General features: G+C 47.0%; 1 protein-coding gene across 2 annotated transcripts in view; it reads left to right on the top strand.

Annotated features, from left to right (window-relative positions):
• robo4 (roundabout, axon guidance receptor, homolog 4 (Drosophila)) overlaps positions 1–24,902 on the top strand; it is a 183,740-nt gene that overhangs the window by 40,702 nt on the left and 118,136 nt on the right. For both annotated transcript variants that reach the window (XM_085968075.1, XM_085968076.1), the window contains exon 2: positions 4,667–4,993. In XM_085968075.1, the coding sequence (XP_085824201.1) occupies positions 4,667–4,993 (327 nt within the window). The remainder of the gene's footprint in view (positions 1–4,666; positions 4,994–24,902) is intronic.

Genomic DNA, 24,902 nt, shown 5'->3' with positions numbered 1-24,902 from the left:
GTATGACCAGTGCATTGAGAACCCCCAGCTATAGAGACTTGCACCGTACTGTTCTGGTGATATGTCCCAGTTTTCATGGTTAACTGTACAAACTCTAAAACCTTAATTATCTTGTGAGGAAGTCAACACTAGTTTGATTTCTTTATAAACTGGTGCAACTTCCCGTCGGATAATGCAGAAACTCGGAATTACCTCTTATTTCTTGCTCCCAGTTTAAAATAAACTCTGCTCTGGAACAGATGTATCTAGAGTTTTGTTGATGTAAGGAGTGCAATGGAATCCTTTCCTGCATGGCATTCCAGTGAGTCATACTGGAGGTCTGCACAGTCCGGCATGATGTCCGGGCTTGGGGCAGAGGTGATCGGAACAACAAGATCTCCGGGTATGTGGTGTATGATTTGGAAAGGTTTCCTGTTTTGTTAGCTGTGGGAGGGAAGCAGTGTGGATGTTTTTCATCTGATCTGTCTGAGCGCAGCCCTGCACAGGAAAATTATTGGGCAGCAACACAGGCCCTGCTCTCGCGCACAGGCCGCGCTTGCTCGCACGCACGCTCACAGGCCATGCGAAAGAAATCAACCATATTCCCCAAAGCCATTCTGTTCTTGTACTTTGGACCATCATCAGCTACAGACAGGCTAAAACGTGGGGATTTGGGACAATTGGGTAACAAATGAAACTCAATGAGATAGCTAGATTTATATTGACAGTGACAAATTACTGAAGTATGGTAAATATCGGGGTATAATTTCTGCGGGGGTTATACCACCGTAACTTCAGGACGTGGAAGTTCAGCTCTGGTATATTTGGGCGACTTTGGTGCCCATCTGGACGAGGGACATCAATCTGTGGACTGCAGCACTTTCTGCTTTTGGTGGATAATCTCCTTCGTGAGTACTCCTAGATTAAATGCAGAGCAAATCAACCTCTAATCTTCACACTCCAAATTGGGTACGGCACAGGTTAGATGCAAAATAAAACTTGTTCTGCTCTGCCACATCAGGCACTCTCTGGTCGGATAGAGTGCAGGTTAGATGCTGGGGCAAAAACGGAAAAGCAATTCATCAAAAATATCAAAAGTAAGAAACATTAATTTGAAGCCTATAACAGGAATTAGTGGTCAGTGAAACTAGAAGATTGATTGGCTGTCCCAATGGAGTTGACTTAATGTGAAGCCGCACAGAGTAGAAGATCTGAGGTGAGTTGGTTGATCTTGGCCTGGGCAGCAGTTGGGGGAGGGGGGGATGTTATAATTGACCTCAGTGCCCCTGGGTTAGAGAGCGGGAAATTGGCCAGTGTTCCCATTCCTGATCGCTATCAATTGACACCTCCTTGAAAGTGTGCACGAGTGGTGGACATTTGGTGAGAAAAGAACCGTACTCTGCTGTGATCCCTCCAAACCCTGCTGCCACTCGCTGTGCAGAGACAGCCACAAAGAACCGCCATTTCGCTGAGATACTGGAGGGATCCTAGAGGCCTTGAAACCGTACGCCAGCACAAGTCAGGACATATTTTTTAAAAATTAATTTGTGGGATTCGTGAGCAGGCTGGTATTTATTGCCCATCCCTAAACTGAGTGGCTACCGACCATAGAGCACATATACCAGAAACGCTGTTTACGGAGGTCACTGACCATCATCAAAGACCCTACCCACCCCAGCCACAGTCTGTTCACCCCCCTGCCATCTGGGAGACGCTACAGATGCATTCGCACCCGAACGACCAGATTTAGGAACAGCTTCTTTCCCAGGGCTGTCATCCTACTGAACTCTACAAATAAACTCTAAAGCCTGCACATCTGCCAATGCACTTTATTATGTTTATGTTTATGTATTACAAGCCAAATGAATGTTGAATGTTAAATGTCTTAATCAAAATGTACACTCTCGGGAGCCGCAAGCCTACATTTCGTTGTACTGCACTTGTGCACTAACAATGACAATAAAGTTGATTATGATTATGATTATGATCAGAGGAGAGTGAAGAGTCGACCATGGTGAGGGGAAATTTAGAGAGAAAAGTCAAGGCAATGGAGCAGAGTAGCGATTTGGGTAAAGATAAGCAGTGTGTGACCGGAGGGGACAGAGATTTTAACGGGAATCGTGCATCAGTGAATAAGATAAAAGCAGGGAATAGTGGTAAAAGGTTAAAGCTAAAGGCTCTTTACCTGAATGCATGAAGCATTTGTAACAAGGTAGACTAATTAGTGGCACAAATAGTGATAAATGGGTATGATCTAATAGCCATTACAGAGAAATGTTTGCAAGGTGACCAGGGCTGGGAACTAAATATTCCAGGGTACTTGACTTTTCGAAAAGACAGGCAGACTGGAACAGGAGGGGTGGGGGGGCTAGCCCTGATAATTAAGGGTGACATAAGGACAGTAGTGAGAAATGATCTTGGCTCAGAGGATCAAGAAGTAGAATCACTATGGGTGGAGATAAGAAATAGCAAGGGGCAGAAAACAGTGGTGGGAGCAGTTTATAGGCCCCCTAACAGTAGCTATAACATTGGACAGAGTATTAATCAAGAAATAATAGCAGCTTGAAACAAAGATAATACAATAATTGTGGGGGACTTTAATCTGCATATAGATTGGGCAAATCAAATTGGCAAAGGTAGCCTGGAAGACGAGTTCGTGGAATGTATTCGAGACAGTTTCCTAGAACAATACATCATGGAACCAACCAAGGAACAGGCTATTTTAGATCTTGTTTTGTGTAGAGACAGGGTCAATTAGTAAACTTATAGTAAAGGATCCTCTAGGAAAGAGTGATCATAATATGATAGAATTTCACATTGAGTTTGAAAGTGACATTCTTAAGTCCGACACTAAAGTCTTAAACTTAAACAAAGCCAATTGCATAGGTATGAGGGGCGAGTTGGCTAAGGTAGATTGGAAAATTAGATTAAAAGGTATGACAGTAGATAAGCAGTGGCAATCATTTAAAGAAATATTCCAAAATTCTCAATTAATATACATTCCATTGAGAAAATGCTGAAATCCATTATTAAGGAAGTGGTAACAGGGCACTTAGAAAATCATAATAAAGTCAACATCGTTTTATGAAAGGTAAATAGTGTTTGACAAATTTATTATAGTTTTTTGAGGCTGTAACTAGCAGGGTAGATAAAGGGGAACTAGTGGATGTAGTATATTTGGAATTCCAAAAGGCATTAGATAAGGTGCCACATAAAAAGTTGTTAAGTAAGATAAGAGCACATGGGGTTGGGGGTAAGGTATTAGCATGGATAGAGGATTGGTTAACGGACAGAAAACAGAGAGTAGGGATAAATGGGTCATTTTCAGATTGGCAGGCTGTAACTAGGATCAGTGCTAGGGCCTCAGCTATTTACAATCTATATTAATGACTTGGATGAAGGGACCGAGTGCAATGTATCCAAGTTTGCTGACGATGCAAAGATAGGTGGAAGAGTAAGCTGTGAGGAGGACACAAAGAGCATGGAGAGGGATTTAGACAGGTTAATTGAGTGAGCAATGAGGTGGTAGATGGAGTATAATGTGGGGAAATGTGAGGTTATTCACTTTGGTCGGAAGAATAGAAAAACAGAATATTTTTTAAATGGTGTAACTATTAAAATGTTGGTGTTCAGAGAGATTTGGGTGTCCTAGTACAAGAAACTCAGTTAGCATGAGGTACAGCAAGCAATTCAGAAGGGAAATTGCATGTTGGCCTTTATTGCTAAAGGGTTGGAGTACGAGAGTAAGGAAGTCTTGCTACAATTGTACAGGTTTTGGTGAGACCACACCTGGAGTACTGTGCACAGTTTTGGTCTCCTTATCTAAGGAAGGATATACTTGCCTTGGAGGCGGTGCAATGAAGGTTCACTAGATTGATTCCTGGGATGAGAGGGCTGTCCTATGGTGAGAGATTGTGTAGAATGGGCCTATACTCTCTGGAGTTTAGAAGAATGAGAGGTGATCTCATTGAAACATATAAGATTCTGAGGTGAATTAACAGGGTAGATGCCGAGAGGTTGTTTCCCCTGGCTGGAGTGTCTAGAACCAGGGGGCATAGTCTCAGGATAAGGGGTCGGCCATTTAAGACTGAGATGAGGAGGAATTTCCTCACTCAGAGGGTTGTGAATCTTTGGAATTCTCCACCCCAGAGGGCTGTGGATGCTGAGTGGTTGAGTATATTCGAGGCTGAGATTGGTGGATTTTTGGACTCAATTAAGGGATACAGGAATAGTGCAGGAAAGTGGAGATGAGGTTGAAGATCAGCCATGATCTTATTGAATGGCGGGGCAGGCTCGAGGGGCCATATGGCCTACTCCTGCTCCTAATTCTTATGTTGGTGCAGGACTGGAGTTACATATAGGCCAGGTTTCTTTCCCTGAAGGACATTAATGAACCAGCTGGGCTTTTCCAACAGGTTCATGGTCATTTTTACTGATACCAACTTTTTATTTCCAGATATTTTTAACAATTGAATTTAAATTTGCTCATTTCTCAAACTGACATGTAGGAGTTGAACTCGCCTTCTCTGGATTACTAGTCCAGTAACATAACCACTACACTACCCTACATGTCAACCTGCTCCTTCTGCAATTTTCAGATTCAATTGATGAAGCAACCCAGCTTCCCAGCGGTTGTATCGCAATCATACTGGTAATCAGTTGGTACTAATTGGAATTTGTGTCTCAGGTTCCAGACTACGCCTGGACGAATCTCCCCCTGAGATAATTGAACACCCGACTGACCTGGCCGTTTCCAGGGGAGATCCGGCTACCTTGAACTGTCGGGCAGAGGGTAGGCCCCAGCCGGTCATCGAGTGGTACAGGAATGGCGAGCGTGTGGAGACCAGCAAGGACGACCCTCAATCCCAGCGCACTCTTCTGCCGCATGGCTCCCTCTTCTTCTATCAGCTGAACCAGGGACGCAAAGGGAAGTCTGACGAGGGTATATACACGTGTGTGGCACGCAACCACCTGGGATACGCCTTGAGCAAGAATGCATCGCTGTATGTGGCATGTAAGTAGTCTGCTTTTTGTTTTTTTGATCACTTTACTTTTCGCTATGACTCAGTTGGTAAAGGCAGTTTCCAGTGCGATACTGAGCAATATAAAGAAAGTGGTGCAATTTTAAAGGGGGTTCAGGAACAGAGGGACCTGGGGTGTACGTACACAATCTTTGATGGTGGCAGGACAAGCTGAGAAAGTTGTTTAAAAAAGCATATGAAATCCCTGACTTTATTAATCGAGGAATAGAGTACAAAAGCAAGGAGGTTATGCTAAACCTTTACAAACAACTGGTTAGACCCCAGCTGGACTATTGTGTTCAATTCTGGGCACCACATTTTAGGAAGGATGTCAAGGCCCTAGAGAGGGTGTAGAAGAGATTTACTAGAATGGTACCAGGGATGAGGGACTTCAGTTATGTGGAGAGATTACAGAAGCTGTTTTTCTCCTTTAGAGCAGAGAAGGTTAAGAGGAGACTTGATAGAGGTGTTCAAAATCATGAATGGTTTTGATAGAATACGTAAGGAGAAACTTTTTCCAGTGGCAGAAGGGTCGGTAACCAGAGGACACAGATTTAAGGTGATTTGCCAAAGAACCAGAGATGACATGAGGGAAAACATTTTTACACAGCGAGTTCTGATCTGGAATGCACTGCCTGAAAGGGTGGTGAGCAGATTCATAGAAGTTAACAGCACAGATGGAGGCCATTCGGGCCATCGTGTCTGTGATGGCCAAAAAAGAGCTATCCAGTATATTAACTTTCGAAAGGGAATTGTATTAACACTTGAAAGGAAAAAAATTACGGGGCTGTGGGGAGAGAGCAGGGGAGTGGGACTAATTGGAGAGCTCTACCAAAGAATCTGCTCAGGCACAGTGGACCGAATGATTCTTTCTGTGCCGTATGATTCTTTGGATTCTGGGCACCACGATTTAGGAAGGATGTCAAGATCTTGGAGAGGGTGCAGTGGAGATTCACCTAGAATGGTAGCAGGGCTGAGGGATTTATTTGGAGAGACTAGAAAAACTGGGATTGTTCTCCTTAGAACAGAGAAGGTTAAGGGGAGAGTTAATATGGGTGTTCAAAATTATGAGGTGTTTTGATGGAATAAATAAGGAGAAACTGTTTCAACTGGCAGGAGGGTCGATAAACAGAGGACACAGATTAAAGATAATTGGCAAAAGAACCGGGGTGGGTGAGGAGAATTTTTCTTGCGGTTATGACCTGGAATGCGCTGCCTGAAAGAGCGGTGGAAGCAGATTCAATAGTAACTTTCAAAAGGGAATTGGATCATTTGTAGGGCTATGGGGAAAGAGCAGGGGAGTGGAACTAATTGGATAGTTCTTTCAAAGAGCCGGCACAGGCACAATGGGCCGAATGGTCGCCTTCTGTACTGTAAGATTGTAAAAGTACAGACCAGGAAAGTTCCAGGTTTAATCACTAGTTTGAGTCTGCTGACTGATGCAACTGATGCACTGAGGTGCTACGATTGCCCCCACTGTCCTGGGGCTAGGAAGTGGTAAATCAGCCAGGGCTTCTATTCCTGATCATGTCCAGTGACCTGGACTGGAAAGTGTGTGTGATCAAATTCCGGGAAAAGGAAATGCGTGTAGCCAGTGATCACCTCCTCTGCAGCAAACCGTAAGGACTTAGACTTGCCATTTTACTTCCTGGCCTCCTGGGTCAAGCCATCAGCTTTCCTCCTATTAAAACATGCCGGGCTTTGATAAAAGTATGAACATACAACAATGATGGACAGGAAATGACCCACTGGTCCATCCAGCCGATGCCACACAACCTCAATGCATTGCGCATCACAATACAGACCCTCACCACCCCAACCAGCCATGTCATCTCCTGGGAGAAGCGAACAACCACGGACAATTGGCAAAACAAACATCTGGAAAATTCCTCTCCCTTTAGGTGACTGTAACTAGACCAGGGGACCACTGTGGCCCTGATTACAGTACAGTACCTATCTTTTATACGAGGTGATCTTTTCCCCAGCCAGAAACAGGTTCACCTCTTGCTTGAAGGAATTCAGCGAATCAGCGTTCATCACATGAGCCAACAGCCTGTTCCACAGGGCCACTATTTTCTGGGAAAAGAACCACATCCTGATATCTAACCTAGTCCTGGCCTTTACATAACTTGTGTCTTTGCCGCTCCTGTCACAGCTCCGTTTGAACACCACCATTCATTTCTAAAGCTTCCACTTTCCTTAATTCTGTTCCTACTTTCCCTGTGCCATTTTCTCTCTTCTTCCCAAGGGACGGACAGGCTCACACTGGGATTATAGTTCCACAGGTGCTGACTGCTCTCTGATATCTCAGCCAAGTGTCTGTTCTTCGTGAATGAGCTTTGGCCGTCTATTCGACGGAGGGAGACATCACAGCTTAGCCTGATGTCCACCCTTGAGCACTGAAAAGTGATCAGGCGTGATCACTATATTGCACCCCGCCAAACCCAGGGTTATTTAGGACAATCGTACAATGCTAAAGCAGCCATGGTTGAGATCAACTGGCTCAGCACGGAGTGGGATCAAAGCTGGGATGCTCCTGATCTGTACGGCTTACTTCTACAATGGGCGGTGCATTTACAGATTGAGTCATCAGGACAACTGTTGTTATATCGCCAATGGTATATAGTTGCTGGTTCACTGTGCTGGTGGATAGGGCTCCCCCTCACCAGCACTTTCCTTTTAATTGCATATAGAATTACATAGGATGTACAGCACAGATACAGACCATTCGGCCCAACTGGTCTATGCCGGTGTTTATAATCCAAACGAGCCTCTTCCCAGCCCTCTCTCTAACCCTATCAGCATAACCCTCTATTCCTTCTCCCTCATTTGTTTAGGAACAGCAGTAGGCCATTCAGCCCCTCGAGCCTGTTCCTCAAAAATCTATCAATCTCCGATTTAAAATGATTAATTGAGCTAACGTACTGCTTTTTGTGGGAGGGAATTCCACACTTCTATCACCCTTTGCGCGAAAAACGTCTGTACGGCCTGGCTCTGATTTCCAGGTTATGTCCCCTTGTCCTCGACTCCCCACCAGCGGAAAAAAGTTCCTCTCTATCTACCCGATCAATTCCTTTCAAAATCCTAAAGACCTCAATCAAATCACCCCTTAATCTAGGTTTATATTCCCTGGAATATAGAAGGCTAAGTAATCTGTCCTCATAATCTAACCCTTGGAGCCCTGGTAATATCCTGGTCAAACTGCACTGCCCTCCTTCCAAGGTCAATATATCCTTTCTAAGGTGCGGTGCCCAGAACTGTACACAGTGCTCCAGATGTGGTCTAACCAGGGCTTTGTATAGTTGCAGCAAAACGTCCTCCCTTTAATATTCTAGCGCTCTAGTTAGCAAGGCTAACATTCCATTAGCCTGTTTTTACCTAGCTTCCCCTTAAAGGCATCCGTGCGATTCACCTCAACCACTCCCTGTGGTAGCGAGTTCCACATTCTAACCACTCTCTCTCTGGGTAAAGAAGTTTCTTCTGAATTCCCAATTGGATTTATTAGTGACTATCTTATATTTGTGTACCCTAGTTTTAGATTCCCCCACAAGTGGAAACATCTTCTCTACGTCTACCCTTTTTATAATTTTAAAGAACTCAATCGGGTCTTTTTAACAGAGTTGTCCTTACACAGTGCTTAGAAAGACATCCCAAGGTGTATCTCGCGAGAGTGGATGCTGTGATTTGTGGGGGAGATTGGGGAGATGGCTGAAGGCTGGGTCAAAGCAATAGGATTTGAGAAGACTTTAAAAGGCAGCAAGTTTAGGGATGGTTTTCGACGAGGACGAGGGACGAGGCAGCTCAAGGTTCTGCCACCTAAGGTGGAGCGGAGGGAGGGGGTTGGGCAGCCTTGCACCATCTCTCTAATCTGGCAGGAGGTTACCAGCTGGTACAGTAACTGTTACTGACACACTCTGGCATTCTCCTTTACATTTTAAATTGGATTCTTAAAGTACATTCACACATCTATTTTTGAAGTCACTCTATTATGAAACCATTGCACAATTAACTGTGCACTGATGTATATTTTATGGGTTGGATTTTCATTGAGGAGTCGGGTAGGAGGCGGGACGACAACGTTCGGGGTTGTAGTCCCGCCTCCATCAAGTTCTAGCCAACCCACGCGATTTAGACTTGATTGACCTTGTTGAGCCTGCCCAGCGGGCTCAGCAGGCCAATTAAGGGCCACCCGGCAACAGGTGACGTCACAGATTGTTATTTCATTTGTTAAGACCTTTTGACAGATGAAATATCAGCGTTTCACAGCTGTTTGAAGCTGTCAAACATTGACAATTTGTATTCTAAGTTAATTCCTTCCTCTCAGGATGATTTAGAGATCTCCCCAGAGCAGAAAGCTGAATGCTGCAATTTTTGATAGCTCGCAGCCATTCTGCTTTCTGTGCCGGTGAGATGAGGGACTCCCGAGACCTGAAGGAAGGAAGGCTGTAAAGGTAAGTAGAACTTCTTTAAACACTTTACACACACCAAACACACTTACCTTTGCACTCATGCACCCATCACTCACCTGAACACCGGACATCTCGACCCCTCCAAGCCCTTCATCCCGACGGTCCGCCTCACTAACTTGGCGTGGTTTGGAGCCGTCGGGAATCCCACACTTCAGCAGTCAAAATAGGGATTAGGCTAAAAACTGCCTGTTAACTACCTGTTAACAGGCAGTTAATTGGCACTAGTCCCCTTCCTGCCTCGGGGAGGCGGGTCCCAGCCTCCTTTGAAACTGCTATGGAGACGGGTTGGGGTGGGATGGGGTCGGGACCCCCAATTTCGGGATTTTAACCCCCCACATGCCTCCAATCCCGCCTCCATGGCCCAATGAAAATCCTGCCCTATGAATCCATTGTACATACTGATCTAGAGTTGCCAACACTGGTTGGCCGTATTCCTGGAAGTCTCCTCACATGACCTCCCACCCCCGTTGTTGGGCAGCCGACACGTCCACCCTCACCGCACCGCATTCCTGCGCCAATTGGAAAGCGAACAGACTTCAATACTCGATTGTATAATTCTTAACTGTCAGTCAACCAGCCTTCTTTTACCCATCCCAATATTGTTATAATTAATAAACAAAGACGTTCAAAGAAAATGGAAACAAAAGAACACTTTTTTTAACGCCTCTCTGATTTTTTCTCTCCTGGGTTGCTCGCAGCAGGAGATTAACCTTTAATTCCTGGAGACTCCAGGGCAACCCTGGAGGGTTGGTGACCCTATACAGTAATCCCTCCCCAACCACGGGGGATACGTCCCGGAAAACCCCCGTGGTTAGTAAAACGGCGGTTGGCAAATACAGTATAAATGTTCAAATAACACAATAAAAAATATAAATTCTTGTTATTTACCTGAATCCTAAATTAAAAACTGCGTATACGCAAAATTCACTGCCGCAGTTGGCAAAAGTTGTCGCAGAGTGGATACCGTGTATACTTGAAATCCGCGTATGGCTAAACCGCGGTTGGGGTGGGATTCCTGTACTGTTCGTAAAGCATCTACAAGGAGTATATTGATCCAACCAGGCCATCTGGCAGGTCTGTGCTTGTGTTGCGATTGAGGTAGGTCGGGGGGTTTGAGGCAGCTTGTTTGGGCATGGTGTTTGCTTTATACAATTTCTCTTTCTTTTTTTTTGCCCATTTTGGACCTGGGCTCTGCAAAATGTGCCGATTTCGAGTCGTTTTTAGGCAGTAGTTTTGTCGAGAGGTGAGAAACAACGTTGCAAAGAGTTCGCCTGGGAGGGATGCACTGTAGAGGAAGGTCTGCACACTGTCGCTTTCACATTGCGGGAGACTGGTGCCAGTGGTGCCGTTGCGCGGAATGGCGGGTAACCCACGGTCGGCAGCGGAACAAACGGCAAACTGCTGGCGCTCACCAAGGACTGGCCGCCTAGAAGATCCGTCTAGAATCCTGTCTTCTCAGCAGTTGGTTTTAATTGTCGTCCTGGCTGTTTCACCATCAGCTTGCGGGCGACTGCATGAAACCCGCGCTCTGGGGCAAGCTGGCGCTAGTGTGGGTCTCGGGCAGTGCCAAAGCAGCGCCAGGATCTCTCAGGAGTTCAATTTTTTCTTCTTTAAAAAAATTCCATTTGTTCCTGGGACCTGGGCATCGCTGGCAAGGCCAGCATTTATTGCCCATCCCTAATTGCCCTTGAGAAGGTGGTGGTGAACCGCCTTCTTGAACCGCTGCAGTCCGTGTGGTGAAGGTACTCCCACAGTGCTGTTAGGGAGGGAGTTCCAGGATTTTGACCCAGCGACGATGAAGGATCGGCGGTATATTTCCAAGTCAGGATGGTGTGTGACCTGGAGGGGAACTTGGGGGTGGTGGTGTTCCCATGCGCCTGCTGCCCTTGTCCTCGTAGGCGGTAGAGGTCGCGGGTTTGGGAGATGCTGCTGAAGAAGCCTTGGCGAGTTGCTGCAGTGCATCTTGTGGATGGTACACACTGCAGCCACGGTGCGCCGGTGGTGGAGGGAGCAGATGTTTAAGTCAGTGGATGGGGTGCCAATCAAGTAGACTGACTTTTGAGTTTTGTTGGAGCTCCACCCATCCAGGCAAGTGGCGATTATTCCATCACCTTCTCGAGGGCAACTAGGGATGGGCAATAAATGCTGGCCTTGCCAGCGATGCCCACATCCCATGAACGAATAAAAAAACCTCATAACTTGCGCCTTGTGGGTGGTGGAGAGGCTTCGGGGAGTCAGGATGTGAGCCACTCACCGCCGAATGCCCAGCCTCTGAACTGATCTCGTAGTCATGGCATTTAGGTGGCGGGTCCAGCTGAGTTTCTGGTCAATGGCGTTCCACCCCCCACCGACCCAGGGTGTTGATGGGTTGGGACTCCGCGATGGTAATTCCATTGAATGTCGAGGGGAGGTGGCTGGGCTCTCTTGTTCATAGTTTAAAGCTTTCAGAACTTTGAACACAAACAAATTTAAATCCATTCATGGGAGCTGGAAAACTCATGGCAAGATCTGTGGTTTTTAAGCTATTCAATCCGTGCCAGGCTCGGGGGTTGGGGGCAGGGAGAGCCGAGGGGAGGGGTGTGATTGGAGTGAGCTGTGCCCATGACGTGTAGCTTATTTGGCAAACATTTCAAAATGTCAGTGAGCTCTGCAGCGTGAGATAGTAATCTTTAATAAGTCCAAGGTCAAGGAAATGCACTTTCTTAAAGTACGATATAAACACACTACGAAAAAATGTTCGCTGGTTTTCTTTTTAAATCAATAAATGTAAAGCTCGATCTGTATCCTTGGCCCTGAGTTGGCAGTGAGTGAGTTAACTCACTGCTCTATGTTGCTGTCTCTTCACTGGTAGCCTTGACTTCAGGGACGATGCTGTACTGTAAATAAGGCGGCGCTGGTGGTCCCCACTCTCATACCGCTGGTTGCCAACAGCGCAGTGTTGTGAGTGGCAAACCTAAAGAGCTGGCGTCAGTGCCAATAGGTGCAGGCGGCCATTATTCCCCCCTCCCCTGAGCGCCGAGGCCCATGCGCTGAGCCCACCTGCCCAGGTGAACGACGGTGGGCAGTGCCCAGCCAATCAGCAGCCAGAAAGCAAACGTCACAATCGGAACTTGGAAGTAACTGTGTGCCCGCACAAACTCCCACACGGGCCGTTGCTTTATCAGCCTGCATGTGGTGCTGGGTTCTCCCCTGAGGTGTAAACGGGGACATTTCACAGCAGCAGCAGACAAGAAAGCCAGGACGGCTTCTATTCGTGAAGAATCAGTCGGGGAGACTTTCGCCTGCTGGCCGCTCGATTCGCACCCGAGAGTTGAAAATCTGGTGGAGACCTTGTGGCCCCTCGAAGCAATTATCAGGCTGGCTTTTTATTGGGACTCCGCGCGCACCCACCCAAAACAGGCAGGGGGCTGTTTAAATATGCAAATAGGGTCCGACGCATGATGTAGGACACCGATTTCAACTTTCAAGTTGGGTAAAGGATACAGGGCGTGCACCAGTCCCACTTTCTCCCAGCGTCTCCCCCCCTCCCGCCACAGGCCCAGGCTGGCTGCGTTCATAAGCCGGCCGATTTGCCTCCTCCCCATCACCGCTGAACTGCTGTGGGTTGCCTGTTTGGCATCTGCAGCTCGTTGACAAATGCTAATGAGCCCCAAAACCTGAAAGTGGTTTGGGCCTCCTGACTCCCGTGCTGGTTGGGCACTGTTGGTGTATCATGCCCATTCGGTGCCCAACCCGAAATTCTCCCGCAGTGTTTTATTTTCTGATTTCTCAATTGTGCTCTCTCTCTCTACGTTTGTCTCTGTCTCTGTATTTGTGTCTCTCCCTCTCCCTGTCATTTTATCAGTTTATCTATCTCTGTCTCCCTCTCTCTCTTTCTCAATCTCTCTCTCTCCATCCAGCTCCTCTCCCAAGTTGTCTTGTCTTTCCTCTCTCATCCTTACAGTCTCCAACTTTACCGCACAGAATCCAGGCTGAGATTCCAGTGCAGTACCGAGGGAGCGCTGCACTGTCGGAAATTCTGTCTTTCAGATGGGACGTTAAACCGAGGCCCCGTCTGCCCTCTCAGGTGGACGTCAAAGATCCCTTGGCACTATTTCAGAGAAGAGCAGGGGAGTTCTTCCCGGTGTCCTGGCCAATATTTATCCCTTAACCAACATCACTAAAAAAACAGATTACCTGGTCATTATCATATTGCTGTTTGTGGGAGCTTGCTGTGTGCAAATTGGCTGCCTCATTTTCCACATTACAACAGTGACTACACTTCAAGAGTATTTTAATTGGTTGTAAAGTGCTTTGGGATGTCCTGAGATTGTGAAAGGTGATATATAGACGCAAGTCTTTCTTTTTTCTTTTGTTCTTAGTCAAAGTACCATTTGAAAAATCTTAATTATGTCCAAATGGAATGAGTCAAAATATGAAGGGAATCAGGTGGAGCTTGTACTTTAGTCACACGCCATTGGCGGCACTCACTACTCCCAGGGGACTTGAGTGCTCATGTTTGATGCTGAATATTCACTGCACTTCACAATACTCTAGTTCGGTAGCTCCCAGCTCCCGACCTTTCTACAGCTGCAGTACAGATACTGTGTTCCGGAAGGATTCATGCAGCTGGAGGATTAACAGGTGGACTGAAGCAGTGCCAGAGTTGGTCACAGTTCTGTGAGTCTGAAGAGATTGTATCTGCAGTCACATCAAGGGTTGTGTCACGGTGAGTGAAGGGGGATTTACAAACCATTATCCCGAGGATCCAACTGACCCTGAACTTCTGTAAATGCTGAACCTATCTGCCATTGCAAATAGAATCAAATCGAGAAGTAAAGAGGATGGAAAGGAATAGAATGATATATTGATGGGGTTAGCTGAAGTAAGGTGAGGAGGCTCGTGTGAAGCATAAACACCGGCATAGACCAGTTGGGCCGAATGGCTGATTTCTGTGGTGTAAATTCTATGTAATTTTATGCAATTTGCAGCCAATCACATTCTCTGCAGTGGCTCTGGAGATGTAAGAAGCTCACTCTTAGGTCCTTTTTCAAAATACAAACAATGACAGAAAGGGAAAAGACCCTCTGGTCCATCTAACTTGTCCCACACAATTGTGATCCCTTGTGTATCACAATATCTACATTCCCCACTGCACCCAAAACCTTGAGATCTCCCGAGAGATGAGGATAACCAGATAAAAAACCCAGGCCAATTTGGGAAAAAATATCTGGGAAACTTTTCTCCCCACCCCACCCCACCTCCCAACCAGATGATCAAAACTAGTCCCGGAGATCATGCTGGCCCTGATAATTCTATGCAGTACCTACCTTTCCATCTATTTTTCCTCCAGTTTTTAGTGTTGTATAAGGTGGACAACATCAGCAGGGGCCACTGTGGTTCCCCTCCCAGGTGATTTGAAGTGTTGGTCTTTTGAATTCTGTGGAGGGGGCTTTCTATTAAGGCTCAGCTTGGGGTTTAAAAATAAAAGTTTTGAAAAGAAGCCTGGAACACTGACTGCGGCCGTGTATTTTGGACTGAAAGTGTTTTCCGTGACCAATACCTTCCCCTTGAAATGCTCTCAGCAGGCCAACCAACTGTTCAATATTCACCAGGAGTCATGAGTGGGAGAAAAGGATGTCTCCCCCCCTCCAAGATCATGATTTCTCACGCGTGCACTGTGGTGACTCTCAGTATTTGTCCTCCTTTCCTTAGCTGAAGAGTGAGAGAAAGCCGGTCAGGTTGGAGGTGGGGCTATCCCAGCATTCATCATCCTCCTAGTGAAAGTCCTCTATCAAAACTATGGGGGCAAAATTCGGTTACTTTGCCCCTCCTGTTAGCGCTAACGGGGCGTAAAGCAACCAGCGCCTGGGTGCGGCACTGCTAACGCCTCCCGTGAAATTAGTGGCGGCGGTAGCCGATAGTGCCCCGCGGTACTGTGCCTCCGGCGATGATGTCATTGCCGTGCGCAGCACCCTGCTCGCGCCCTGGCCGCAAACTTGGGTCTCTTCCCTGACCTACCACCGGACATTATGTCCGACAGGGTCAGGGGGGCGTACTTGCGGCCGGGGCGGTGATATTTAAAGGGCAGGTGCTGGGCGGCCTTTTTTTGGGGCTGCCTGCCAGCACCTGCCCCCTCTGCCCTCCTCCCGCGGGCACCCCGCTCCCTGGCGGCCCAGCAGGGCCCCGGTGCGCACTGCGCCAGGCCCCTCCTTTAATCAGGGGAGGGAGGCCTACAGTACCGCGGTGCTATGTGCCGACATGCGTGGCGCTGCTGCACGTAGCGCCGTGATATTCAATGGGAGCGCCCCAAGTGGGAGGGGGAGCGCATCCAGTAGCGCCCCACTTCCTGCTTGGGGTGCTACCATTGAATTTCGGGAGTGGGGGCGCTAACTTTTTCGGGACGCTACTTATTGCCCCAAAGGGGACGCGAGCCAATTTCCCCCTCCCCCCCCGCCCCCACCCCCCCCCCCGCCCCGGCCTTATAAGTTTGTAGATCTTTTGCTTTGCGGCTGGAGAGAGCAAACCTCTTGCAACCTCCCCCGCCCACCCCGGGGGAGACAAGATGAAGAGATGAGAAGGGTTAACGTTCTCTCACTTGGTCGCCTCACGCAGTTCAAAGCTTTTAGCCATGTTTGGCACAGGGCAATGCCTCGGGCTTACAGCGTACAGGCTCATGTGGAGCATAAACACTGGCATAGGGCTGAATGGCCTGTTTCTGTGCTGTAAACTCAGTGTGTAGTAGCTGGCCAGTGTTGACTGAGCACAGGCAGCCTAGATGCCCAATTTGCAGATGCCCCACGTGCACAAAACTACCCAGATTTAGTGAAGGAAAATCCAAACTCAAGCGGCGGTTGACTAAAATTCACGTAAACTACAATACAGGCCATCAGGAAATCTGATCACCAGCAGCTTGAAGCAGTTAATAACCCTTTTGATCTGCTTTAGTTTTTACATTGGTCCACTGTTTGTTCACCATATGTTAAACAATCCATTAATCACATCAAAAGATTGCTTTTTTTTTGTTTTTTTTTCTCCCTGTCGGGTTTGATTCTAATCTTTTTCTTGTTCCATTGTTTAGTGTTTCTGTATAAAGCAAGCCCTTGTCCTTTTTAAACGCGTGCCCAGGTAGTGCTCATAAATCTCTGACAAACAACTGCTGGTGCTTGGAGGTCATGCTGACTGATCCGATCCCACAATCCTTTGTACTGGGCACCCTCGGTGGAATGTTCTAGAATGAACTCTACTCTCCCTTGGCCACCTGCGTAATTCATCTGTGGCCCTGGTTGTTATGTTTTTATTTTCAGTTTCGACATTGCCGGTGAGCCCTGAGCCCATTGTATCGCTGCCCGAGAAGCTGCAACGAGTGTCGGGATTGGGGGCAGCTTTACTCATATCTTGATTTCTTCAGCCACTTTCTCCTTTCTTGCCTCATTCAGCAGGGCGGGCGGTGTTCAGTCTGTATAAACACTCTTACTGGGGTTGTGGGTTGTAGTAACTAGCTGTTTTTATCTCCAGGCCCTCTGAAACCGTCCCATCAAAGACAACGCAAGAGAGACCTTGGAGTGTAATTGTTACAGTGTGCTTACTCCGAGTAAGGGGGCCACCTAGTGTTCCGTTAACAACATGCAAGTACCGTACATATCAGATGAGTTCGAGTCTTAGGAAAGGAGGGTAGAAAATAAATAAGCAGGAAAGGAATAATTTAAAAAAGGAAAAAAAAGAAAGACTTGCATTTTTAAAGCACTTTTCACGACCACCGGACGTCTCAAAGCGCTTTACAGCCAATGAAGTACTTTTGAAGTGGAGTCACTGTTGTAATTTGGGAAACACGGCAGCCTATTTGTACACAGCAAGGTCCCACAAACAGCAATGTGATAATGACCAGATAATCAGTTTTTGTTATGTTGGTTGAGGGATAAATATTGGCCAGGACATCGGGGATAACTCCCCTGCCCTTCTTCGAAATAGTGCCATGGGATCTTTTACAGCCACCTCAGAGAACAGACAAGGGCCTCAGTTTAACGTCTCATCTGAAAAACGGCACCTCCGACAGTGCAGCACTCCCTCAGCACTGCACTGGAGAGTCAGCCTAGCTTTGTGCTCAAGTCTCTGGAGTGGGATTTTGAACTCACAAACTTCTGACTCAAAGGTGAGGGTGCTACCAACTGAGCCACAGCTGACACTAAGGGCGAGTTCCATTCTCCTTAGCTAACAGGCAGCACGGGTCTGAGATTTGGGGTTGCAGTGCTGTTGTTCTACCTCTGGCCAGTGGTAATATTGAGCGGGGGCTGGAAGCACGGAATTAGTCTTTTAAAGATCCATATCATTCAGATTGAATCCTAGTTATGCTCAACAACAAAAGACGCACATCTTTTATTGTTTTAGGGACTAGGCTACCAGTTCTGATAATCAGTGATAATCTTTAATACTATTTCCCCTTTCACAAAATTAATAAACAACAACTTGTATTTATATAGTGCCTTTAACGTAGTAAAATGTCCCAAGGCGCTTCACAGGACTATTATAAGACAAAAAATTTGACACTGAGCCACATAAGGAGAAATTAGGGCAGGTGAGGTAGGTTTTAAGGAGCATCTTAAAGGAGGAAAGAGAGGTAGCGAGGCGGAGAAGTTTAGGGAGGGAATTCCAGAGCTTAGGGCCGAGGCAACAGAAGGCACGGCCATCAATGGTTGAGCGATTATAATCAGCGATGCTCAAGAGGGCAGAATTAGAGGAGCGCAGATATCTTGGGGGGGTTGTGGGGCTGGAGGAGATTACAGAGATAGGAAGGGGCGAGGCCATGGAGGGATTTGAAAACAAGGATGCGAATTTTGAAATTGAGGCGTTGCTTAACTGGGAGTCAATGTAGGTCAGCGAGCACAGGGGTGATGGGTGAACGGGACTTGGGGTGAGTTAGGACACGGGCAACCGAGTTTTGGATGTCCTCAAGTTTACGTAGGGTGGAATGTGGGAGGCCAGCCAGGAATGTGTTGGAATATCATGAAATTGGCATCAGATTGATTGACTACATTTGTTTCGTGAATTATTTGCTGTTAGGACAAACGGTCGTATAAAGAAAATGTAAAAATCAATGGAAAGATTTGCTTGTTCATGCCTTTCAACTGGGATACTCGAGGTGGGAGTAAACATGCCAGGTAAAATCCAAGATTCAGTCGTTACTCCTGCAGCTCCCAACTTCTTCATGGTGGGGGAGGGGTGGGGGCTGCACACAGGACCATTTGAAAAGTGCAGGAGCCACATTGTAGTTATGCAGATGTTTTTGACCACAGTTGTGGCCAAGTCCATTGGATACAAGGGTCACTGGCAAAACTCACACTTCACATTGATCCAACACTCAAGCTCTATGTCCGTCCAAGGAGTCTCTACTCTGGGGTGATCTGCGTCCGTTTCTCAGAGGAAGGGATGGCTGGGGGGCGGGAGGGGGAAGAGCAGGATGAATGGCGCGGGTTGGGTTTATGAGTCCATTTCCATAGCATTCAGAAAGGAACGGTTTGCCTGCTTCTCTACTGACTGGTTTTGACAGTGGTCTTTTTCTCTAGGCAGTTAGCTGGGGGGGAGGTTTAGATATTCTGTCTCCCTGGTGGTGGGGGTTCTATCTCCGGTCCCTTGTTGGTTTGGGAAGGGGGTAATTCAGAATTGATTTCTCCAGAGATCAGATTATGGTTCTGTTTTCACATCCGAGATGGGGAGGAGACCGTGAGTTATTAATTCTCGGTGATCCCCAGAAAGCTTCACGTCCACTGACCCCACCCACAAGGTTAAGGTTTTAATATTGCAAATGTGAGTGTATTTGAATGCACATTCTTTTAATAATTCAGGTGAATTAATATTTACCAAGAGCAGTACAGTCCGTAAAGGGGAGTGAAGACCATGTTAGTGATTGTATAGAGAGGCTTGTTCCAAAGGCCCTAATTTAGCTGCTTTTTAAACGTTCTTAATGCTGAAAATTTACTGCCTGACCAGCATTGTCCTTTCACCCTCTTCCGAACACTCTGTGCTTGCATTTTCTTTTCCCCTGAGGTGCACGGTGACAGTGTTCCTGCCAACAGTGCTCATTAAGAAAAATAATTCACACTTAATTTGTGCTGCAATTAAACAGCATCCGATATGCATGAGCAAGCCATCAAATGAACAATATGTTCGTGATCGCAGCTCTGAAGAGGCTACAAGGCCCTCATTAACATTACAGCTTCCCAGAGGCCTTGTTAGTCATTTACTGTGTCAGCCAGATTGTCCAGATGAATTGTGGGACAGAGAGAGGCCCTGTCTGTTAAGTGAGGCGACAAATCTTACCACGGTGTCACTTGAGAGCGCGGTGCAGGAGGCCTGGAAGGTGTAATCGTCAGTCAGGACTTTAATTAAATAAAGCAGCCGCTGTCGACCCACTGAGAGGGCGGGAGGTGCGAGTCACGGTGATGGCTCAAACTGCACAGGCCCCATCCAGCAGTGTGGTCGACTACGAACCCACTGATGCTCATTTCAATCAAGTAGTTTTTGAAGATCTTAAACTGTATGTAGAAGAAAGTTTACCTCTAAACTTCCACTGATCTGCAACTATCAGGAAAGACTGAACAGGCCCCCGGCTCTCTCCTTTCGATAGGGTAGACGTAGAGATGATGTTTCCACTTGTGGAGGGGCCATAAATGTAAGATAGTCACCAATAAATCCAATAAGGAATTCAAGAGAAACTTCTTTACTCAGAGAGTGGTTAGAATGTGGAACTCGCTACCACATTCAGTGGTTGAGGTCCAAAGATGTGTGGGTTAGGTTGATTGGCCATGACAAAAATTGGCCCTTAGTGTTAGGGGGGGATTAAATACGTGGGGTTACGGGGTTACGGGGATAGGGCTTGTGTGGGATGGCTGTCGGTGTGGGGACCGGGTGCTGGGGTTTGGATGGTCAGCCATGGTCTCGTTGAATGGCGGAGCAGGCTCGAAGGGCCGAATGGCCTACTCCTGCTCCTATCTTCTATGTAATAGCACAGATGCATTTAAGGGGAAGCTAGATAAACACATGAGGGAGAAAGGAATAGGAGGATATGCTAATAGAGTTAGATGAAGTAAGTCGAGCGGGAGGAGGCTCGTGAGGAGCATAAACACCGGCCGAGTGGCCTGTTTCTGTGCTGTAACTTCTCTTCAATACTGTACCAGGGAGCCATTGAAATATTTTTGAACAATTATACATGGTGGAAAATCTCGCAATCCAGAAATGGGGGTAGCAGACATAGATGGGTTAAGCAGTTCTGCAGAAAGCTTCACAGTTTCTGTTGTATTCTTGTATAATATGATGGTGATTTAGCTCCGACCAGTGAAGCTCATTCGGGCAGATTGTCCTGTCGCCCATCTGGGTGGATTAGATTGCCTGGACACAATGAACAGGAACTTGGATGGGGCGGAGCGCACACCCGTAAGGTACAGGAAAACCTGCCCCACTAACTTTTTGTCATTTACCAAAATATCTCCATCTCTCTGGCTCTGTTTATCAGTCTATCTTTCCCTCCCTCTCCTCCCCCCTCCCTCCCTCTCTCCCAGGCATGAATTGGATGGCTCCGATTGGAAATTTTGGGTAAGAATTGTGCCGAATCTCTGCCAACTTTTGGCCAAGTCTGATTTTGTGCTCCAAACACATGGTTGAAGCACCCACCAGTTTGTGGGGTGGATGCATGAAAATGAGGCTAACATGATGCAATGACATTATACTCAACTTCCCATAATTTCTGGCTTATTAATGCCAGCCCCCTTTCAGTACCCGTCCATCTAAACTGGGCGTCCATGGTTGCTAGGTGCTGTGTTGTGTACAGGATTACGTTTAAAGAGCCCAGTACAAAGGTGATTACTTTGTAAGGCCATCACTCTGTTTTTGTATGTTTCTTCCAGGCTGTCACTTAGGTTTTAAAGAGCTTTTGTGGCGATTGATGCACTGTTGCTTTCTTCTGCACCTGCTCCAACAGAGTCACATTGGGCTTCCCCATGGGAATTCTTGTATCTCCGCCTTTTGGTGGAAAAGGAGGGCATCAGGCACTCTACATCCGCCCCCTGGCACTCCCACTCCAGAATCCACAGGCAGAGGTGCAATAGCAAAATACTGCGGATGCTAGAAATCTGAAATAACAACAGAAAACAAACAGAAGCACTCAGCAGGCCAGGCAGCATCCGTGGAGAGAGAAACAGAGTTAACGTTTCAGGTCTGGGACCCTTCATCAGAATTGGAAAAAGCTGGAGGTGTAACATATTAAGCAGGTGCAGAGACAGCGCGGGGTTTGGGGGGGGGGGGCGGGGTGGTGGGAGGGGGAGGATCTGAAGGAACAGTCTGTGCTAAGGTAGGGGGCAGGATAGGTAAAATGTTGCAAATGGGGATGGCAAAATCAGAACCCCTGCCCCCAATTTTCAGGCTGTATGGTCTGAAATTGTTGAACTCAATGTTGAGTCCAGAAGGCTGTAAAGTGCCTAATCGAAAGATGAGGTGCTGTTCCTCGAGCTTACGTTGAGCTTCATTGGAACAGTGTAAGCGGCCGAGCGCAGAGAGGTCAGAGTGGGAGTGAAGCGGAGAATTAAAGTGACAGGCAACCGGAAGCTCAGCGTCACCCTTTCGGACTGAACGGAGGTGTTCCGCAAAGCGGTTGCCCAATCTACGTTTGGTCTCCCCAATGTAGAGGAGATCGCATCGTGAGCAGTGAATACAGTATACTAGATTGCAAGAAGTACAAGTAAATCGCTGTTTCACCTGGAAGGGGTGTTTGGGGCCCTGGACATATCTGTGCTCGTCAGAAGAGCAATGCACGTGGAGGCTGTAATTTGCAAGGGATGCCATGCTGAGCATGCTCCAACCAGACAGACAACCAACCTCCCCACAAGTACAGTGCGACTGGGGTCTGTCAAGGTCACAACTACTGTAAAGTCTGTGTGTTCTAGTTGTAATTAATAACACACAGACTACAAGATTAAAGTTCAACAGGTCTTTACTGGTTGGAGGTCAGGACTATACTAAATACAATCTTACTACACAGTGCTTATATACCGGTGGTCACCACCGGTATTACGTATACAGCAGCCAGAGAAAGTAGTACATCTCTTAAGGTGGAACAGGCTTAAGTTCTCTTAAGGTGGAACAGGTTACATACACCACAATCCTCCCTTTTTAGCTTAATAGTCATATCCCCATTTAACATAACATCATAACATATATACATATATAACTTCAGGTATAAACAGTTGAAAGGTTCAGTCTCTCAGGAGGCCTTCTGATTCAGTCTGGATAACGCCTTTCAGTGGTCTCTGATTCTTGTTGCTGAGGTGACTCTTCTTGTTGGTTTCCTATGTATTGGACGTCATCATCAGGTACAGTCCCTGCCGAGGTACATGCTTCAGGTTCATTAACGTCTTCCACAGTTGTCTCTGTCGCAACCATGGGTTCGACCCTTGCTCTTGATTCTACCAGTTGATCCGCATGACGCCTTATCACATTGTTACCAATATCTACTGTGTACATCAGAGGTCCTTGTCTGGCCCGAATTGTTCCGGACTGCCATTTTTCGTTTCCATAGCCCCTTGCCAACACTGGTTGTCCTACTTCGAAACTTCGAGTGGACTTGTTATTAATATGCCGGAACTGTTTGTTTTCCACTTCCCTCCACACATTTGGTTTTAACAAGTCCAACCTGGACTGCAACCTCCTGTTATAAAACATCATGGCAGGACTTTGGTTAGTCACTGCATGAGCGGTGTTTCGATACGCCATTAGGAAATTGTCCACCTTGTGCTGTAGCGGAATCTGGTCATCGTTCATGGCCTTTATTGCCTTTTTGAATGTTTGGACAAATCTCTCGGCCAACCCGTTTGTCGCCGGATGATATGGGGCAGAGGTGTTTCACCCCATTCTTCTTCAAGAATTTTTGGAATTCTTCCGACACGAACTGTGGTCCGTTGTCCGAACAGATCTGTTCTGGCAATCTGTTCCTTGCGAATATTGTTCTTAACACCGCAATTGTCTTTTCTGAAGTAGTGGTATTCATCTTGATCACTTCTGGCCATTTGGAATGTGCGTCCACCGCAATTAGGAACATGGAGTCCATGAATGGACCAGCAAAGTCAATATGTACGCGTTGCCATGGGGCTGAAGGCCATTCCCATGGGTGTAGTGGTGCGATCGGAGGTGCATTTTGCACTTTTTGGCACCCAGCGCAGCTTTTTGTCAACTCCTCTATCTGTTGGTCAATACCCGGCCACCATACATAAGCCCTAGCAAGACTTTTCATCTTAACTCCCCCCAGATGACCTTCATGCACTTCTTTTAGAACTCTTTCCCTTAACTTGGGAGGAATAATCACTCTTGTCCCGTACATCAAAGTACCATGGCAGACAGACAGCTGGTCTCGCCTTGCCGAGAATGCCGGTAACAGAGGATCACCACGTATTGGCCATCCTTTCACTGTCACCTTGTAGACTCTGGACAGTGTCGGGTCATTCCTGGTTTCTCTTTCAATACTTGCATTGGTGACTGGTAAACACTCGATGATGGTCGAATGAAATAACTCAACAGGGTCAACTTTCATCGTTTCTTCTTCTTCAGGTAGTGGCAGGCGCGACAGCCCATCAGCATTGCCATGCTGCTTCGTACCTTTGAATTCTATTTGATATTGATGTGCCCCTAGGAAAAGGGACCATCTCTGGAGACGCTGTGCTGTCATCACTGAAACACCCTTCTTAGGGTTAAAAATGGATACCAACGGCTGATGGTCTGTCAGAAGTGTGAATTTTTGGCCCTGCAGGTAATGATTAAACTTCTTCACTCCCCATACAAGGCTGAGAGCCTCCCTATCGATCTGCGCATAGTTGCGCTCAGCGGAGGTCAATGATCTGGATGCAAACGCGACTGACCTTTCCGTGCCATTTGGCAACTTGTGTGAGAGTACTGCCCCAATACCATATGGAGAAGCATCACAAGCCAACCGAATAGGCAGTGTCGGGTTGAAGTGAGCCAACACTTCCTCTGAGGTGATCAATTCTTTGCTTTTGCGAAATGCCTTCTTACAGTTTTCGCTCCATTCCCATGGTACCCCCTTCTGTAAAAGAGCGTTTAGCGGGTGCAGTACCGTGGATAGATTTGGTAGAAATTTATGGTAATAGTTAATCAATCCTAGAAACGACCTCAACTGAGAGACATTATCCGGAGCGGGAGCCTTTACAACTGCCTCTGTCTTGTCAGGAGACTTATGAAGCCCCTCCCGGTCAATGACATGACCACAGTACGAGATCCGCTTCTGGAAGAACTCACATTTCTGCTGATTCACTCTAAGTCCATACTCTTTCAGTCTGTTGAGCACCAGTTCCAAGTTTGCGAGGTGTTCTTCATCACCATCACCTGTAATCAGAATATCGTCCAGGTAACATTGTGTGCCTGGAATTCCCTGTAATACCTGCTCCATGGCCCT

The sequence above is a fragment of the Somniosus microcephalus genome, chromosome 26 (genome assembly GCF_052327205.1).
Source record: "Somniosus microcephalus isolate GS21.2 chromosome 26, FLI_Smic_1.0, whole genome shotgun sequence".
Classification (NCBI taxonomy): domain Eukaryota; kingdom Metazoa; phylum Chordata; class Chondrichthyes; order Squaliformes; family Somniosidae; genus Somniosus; species Somniosus microcephalus.
Note: the sequence above shows the minus strand (reverse complement) of the source record. Positions and strands in the feature narration are given on the sequence as shown.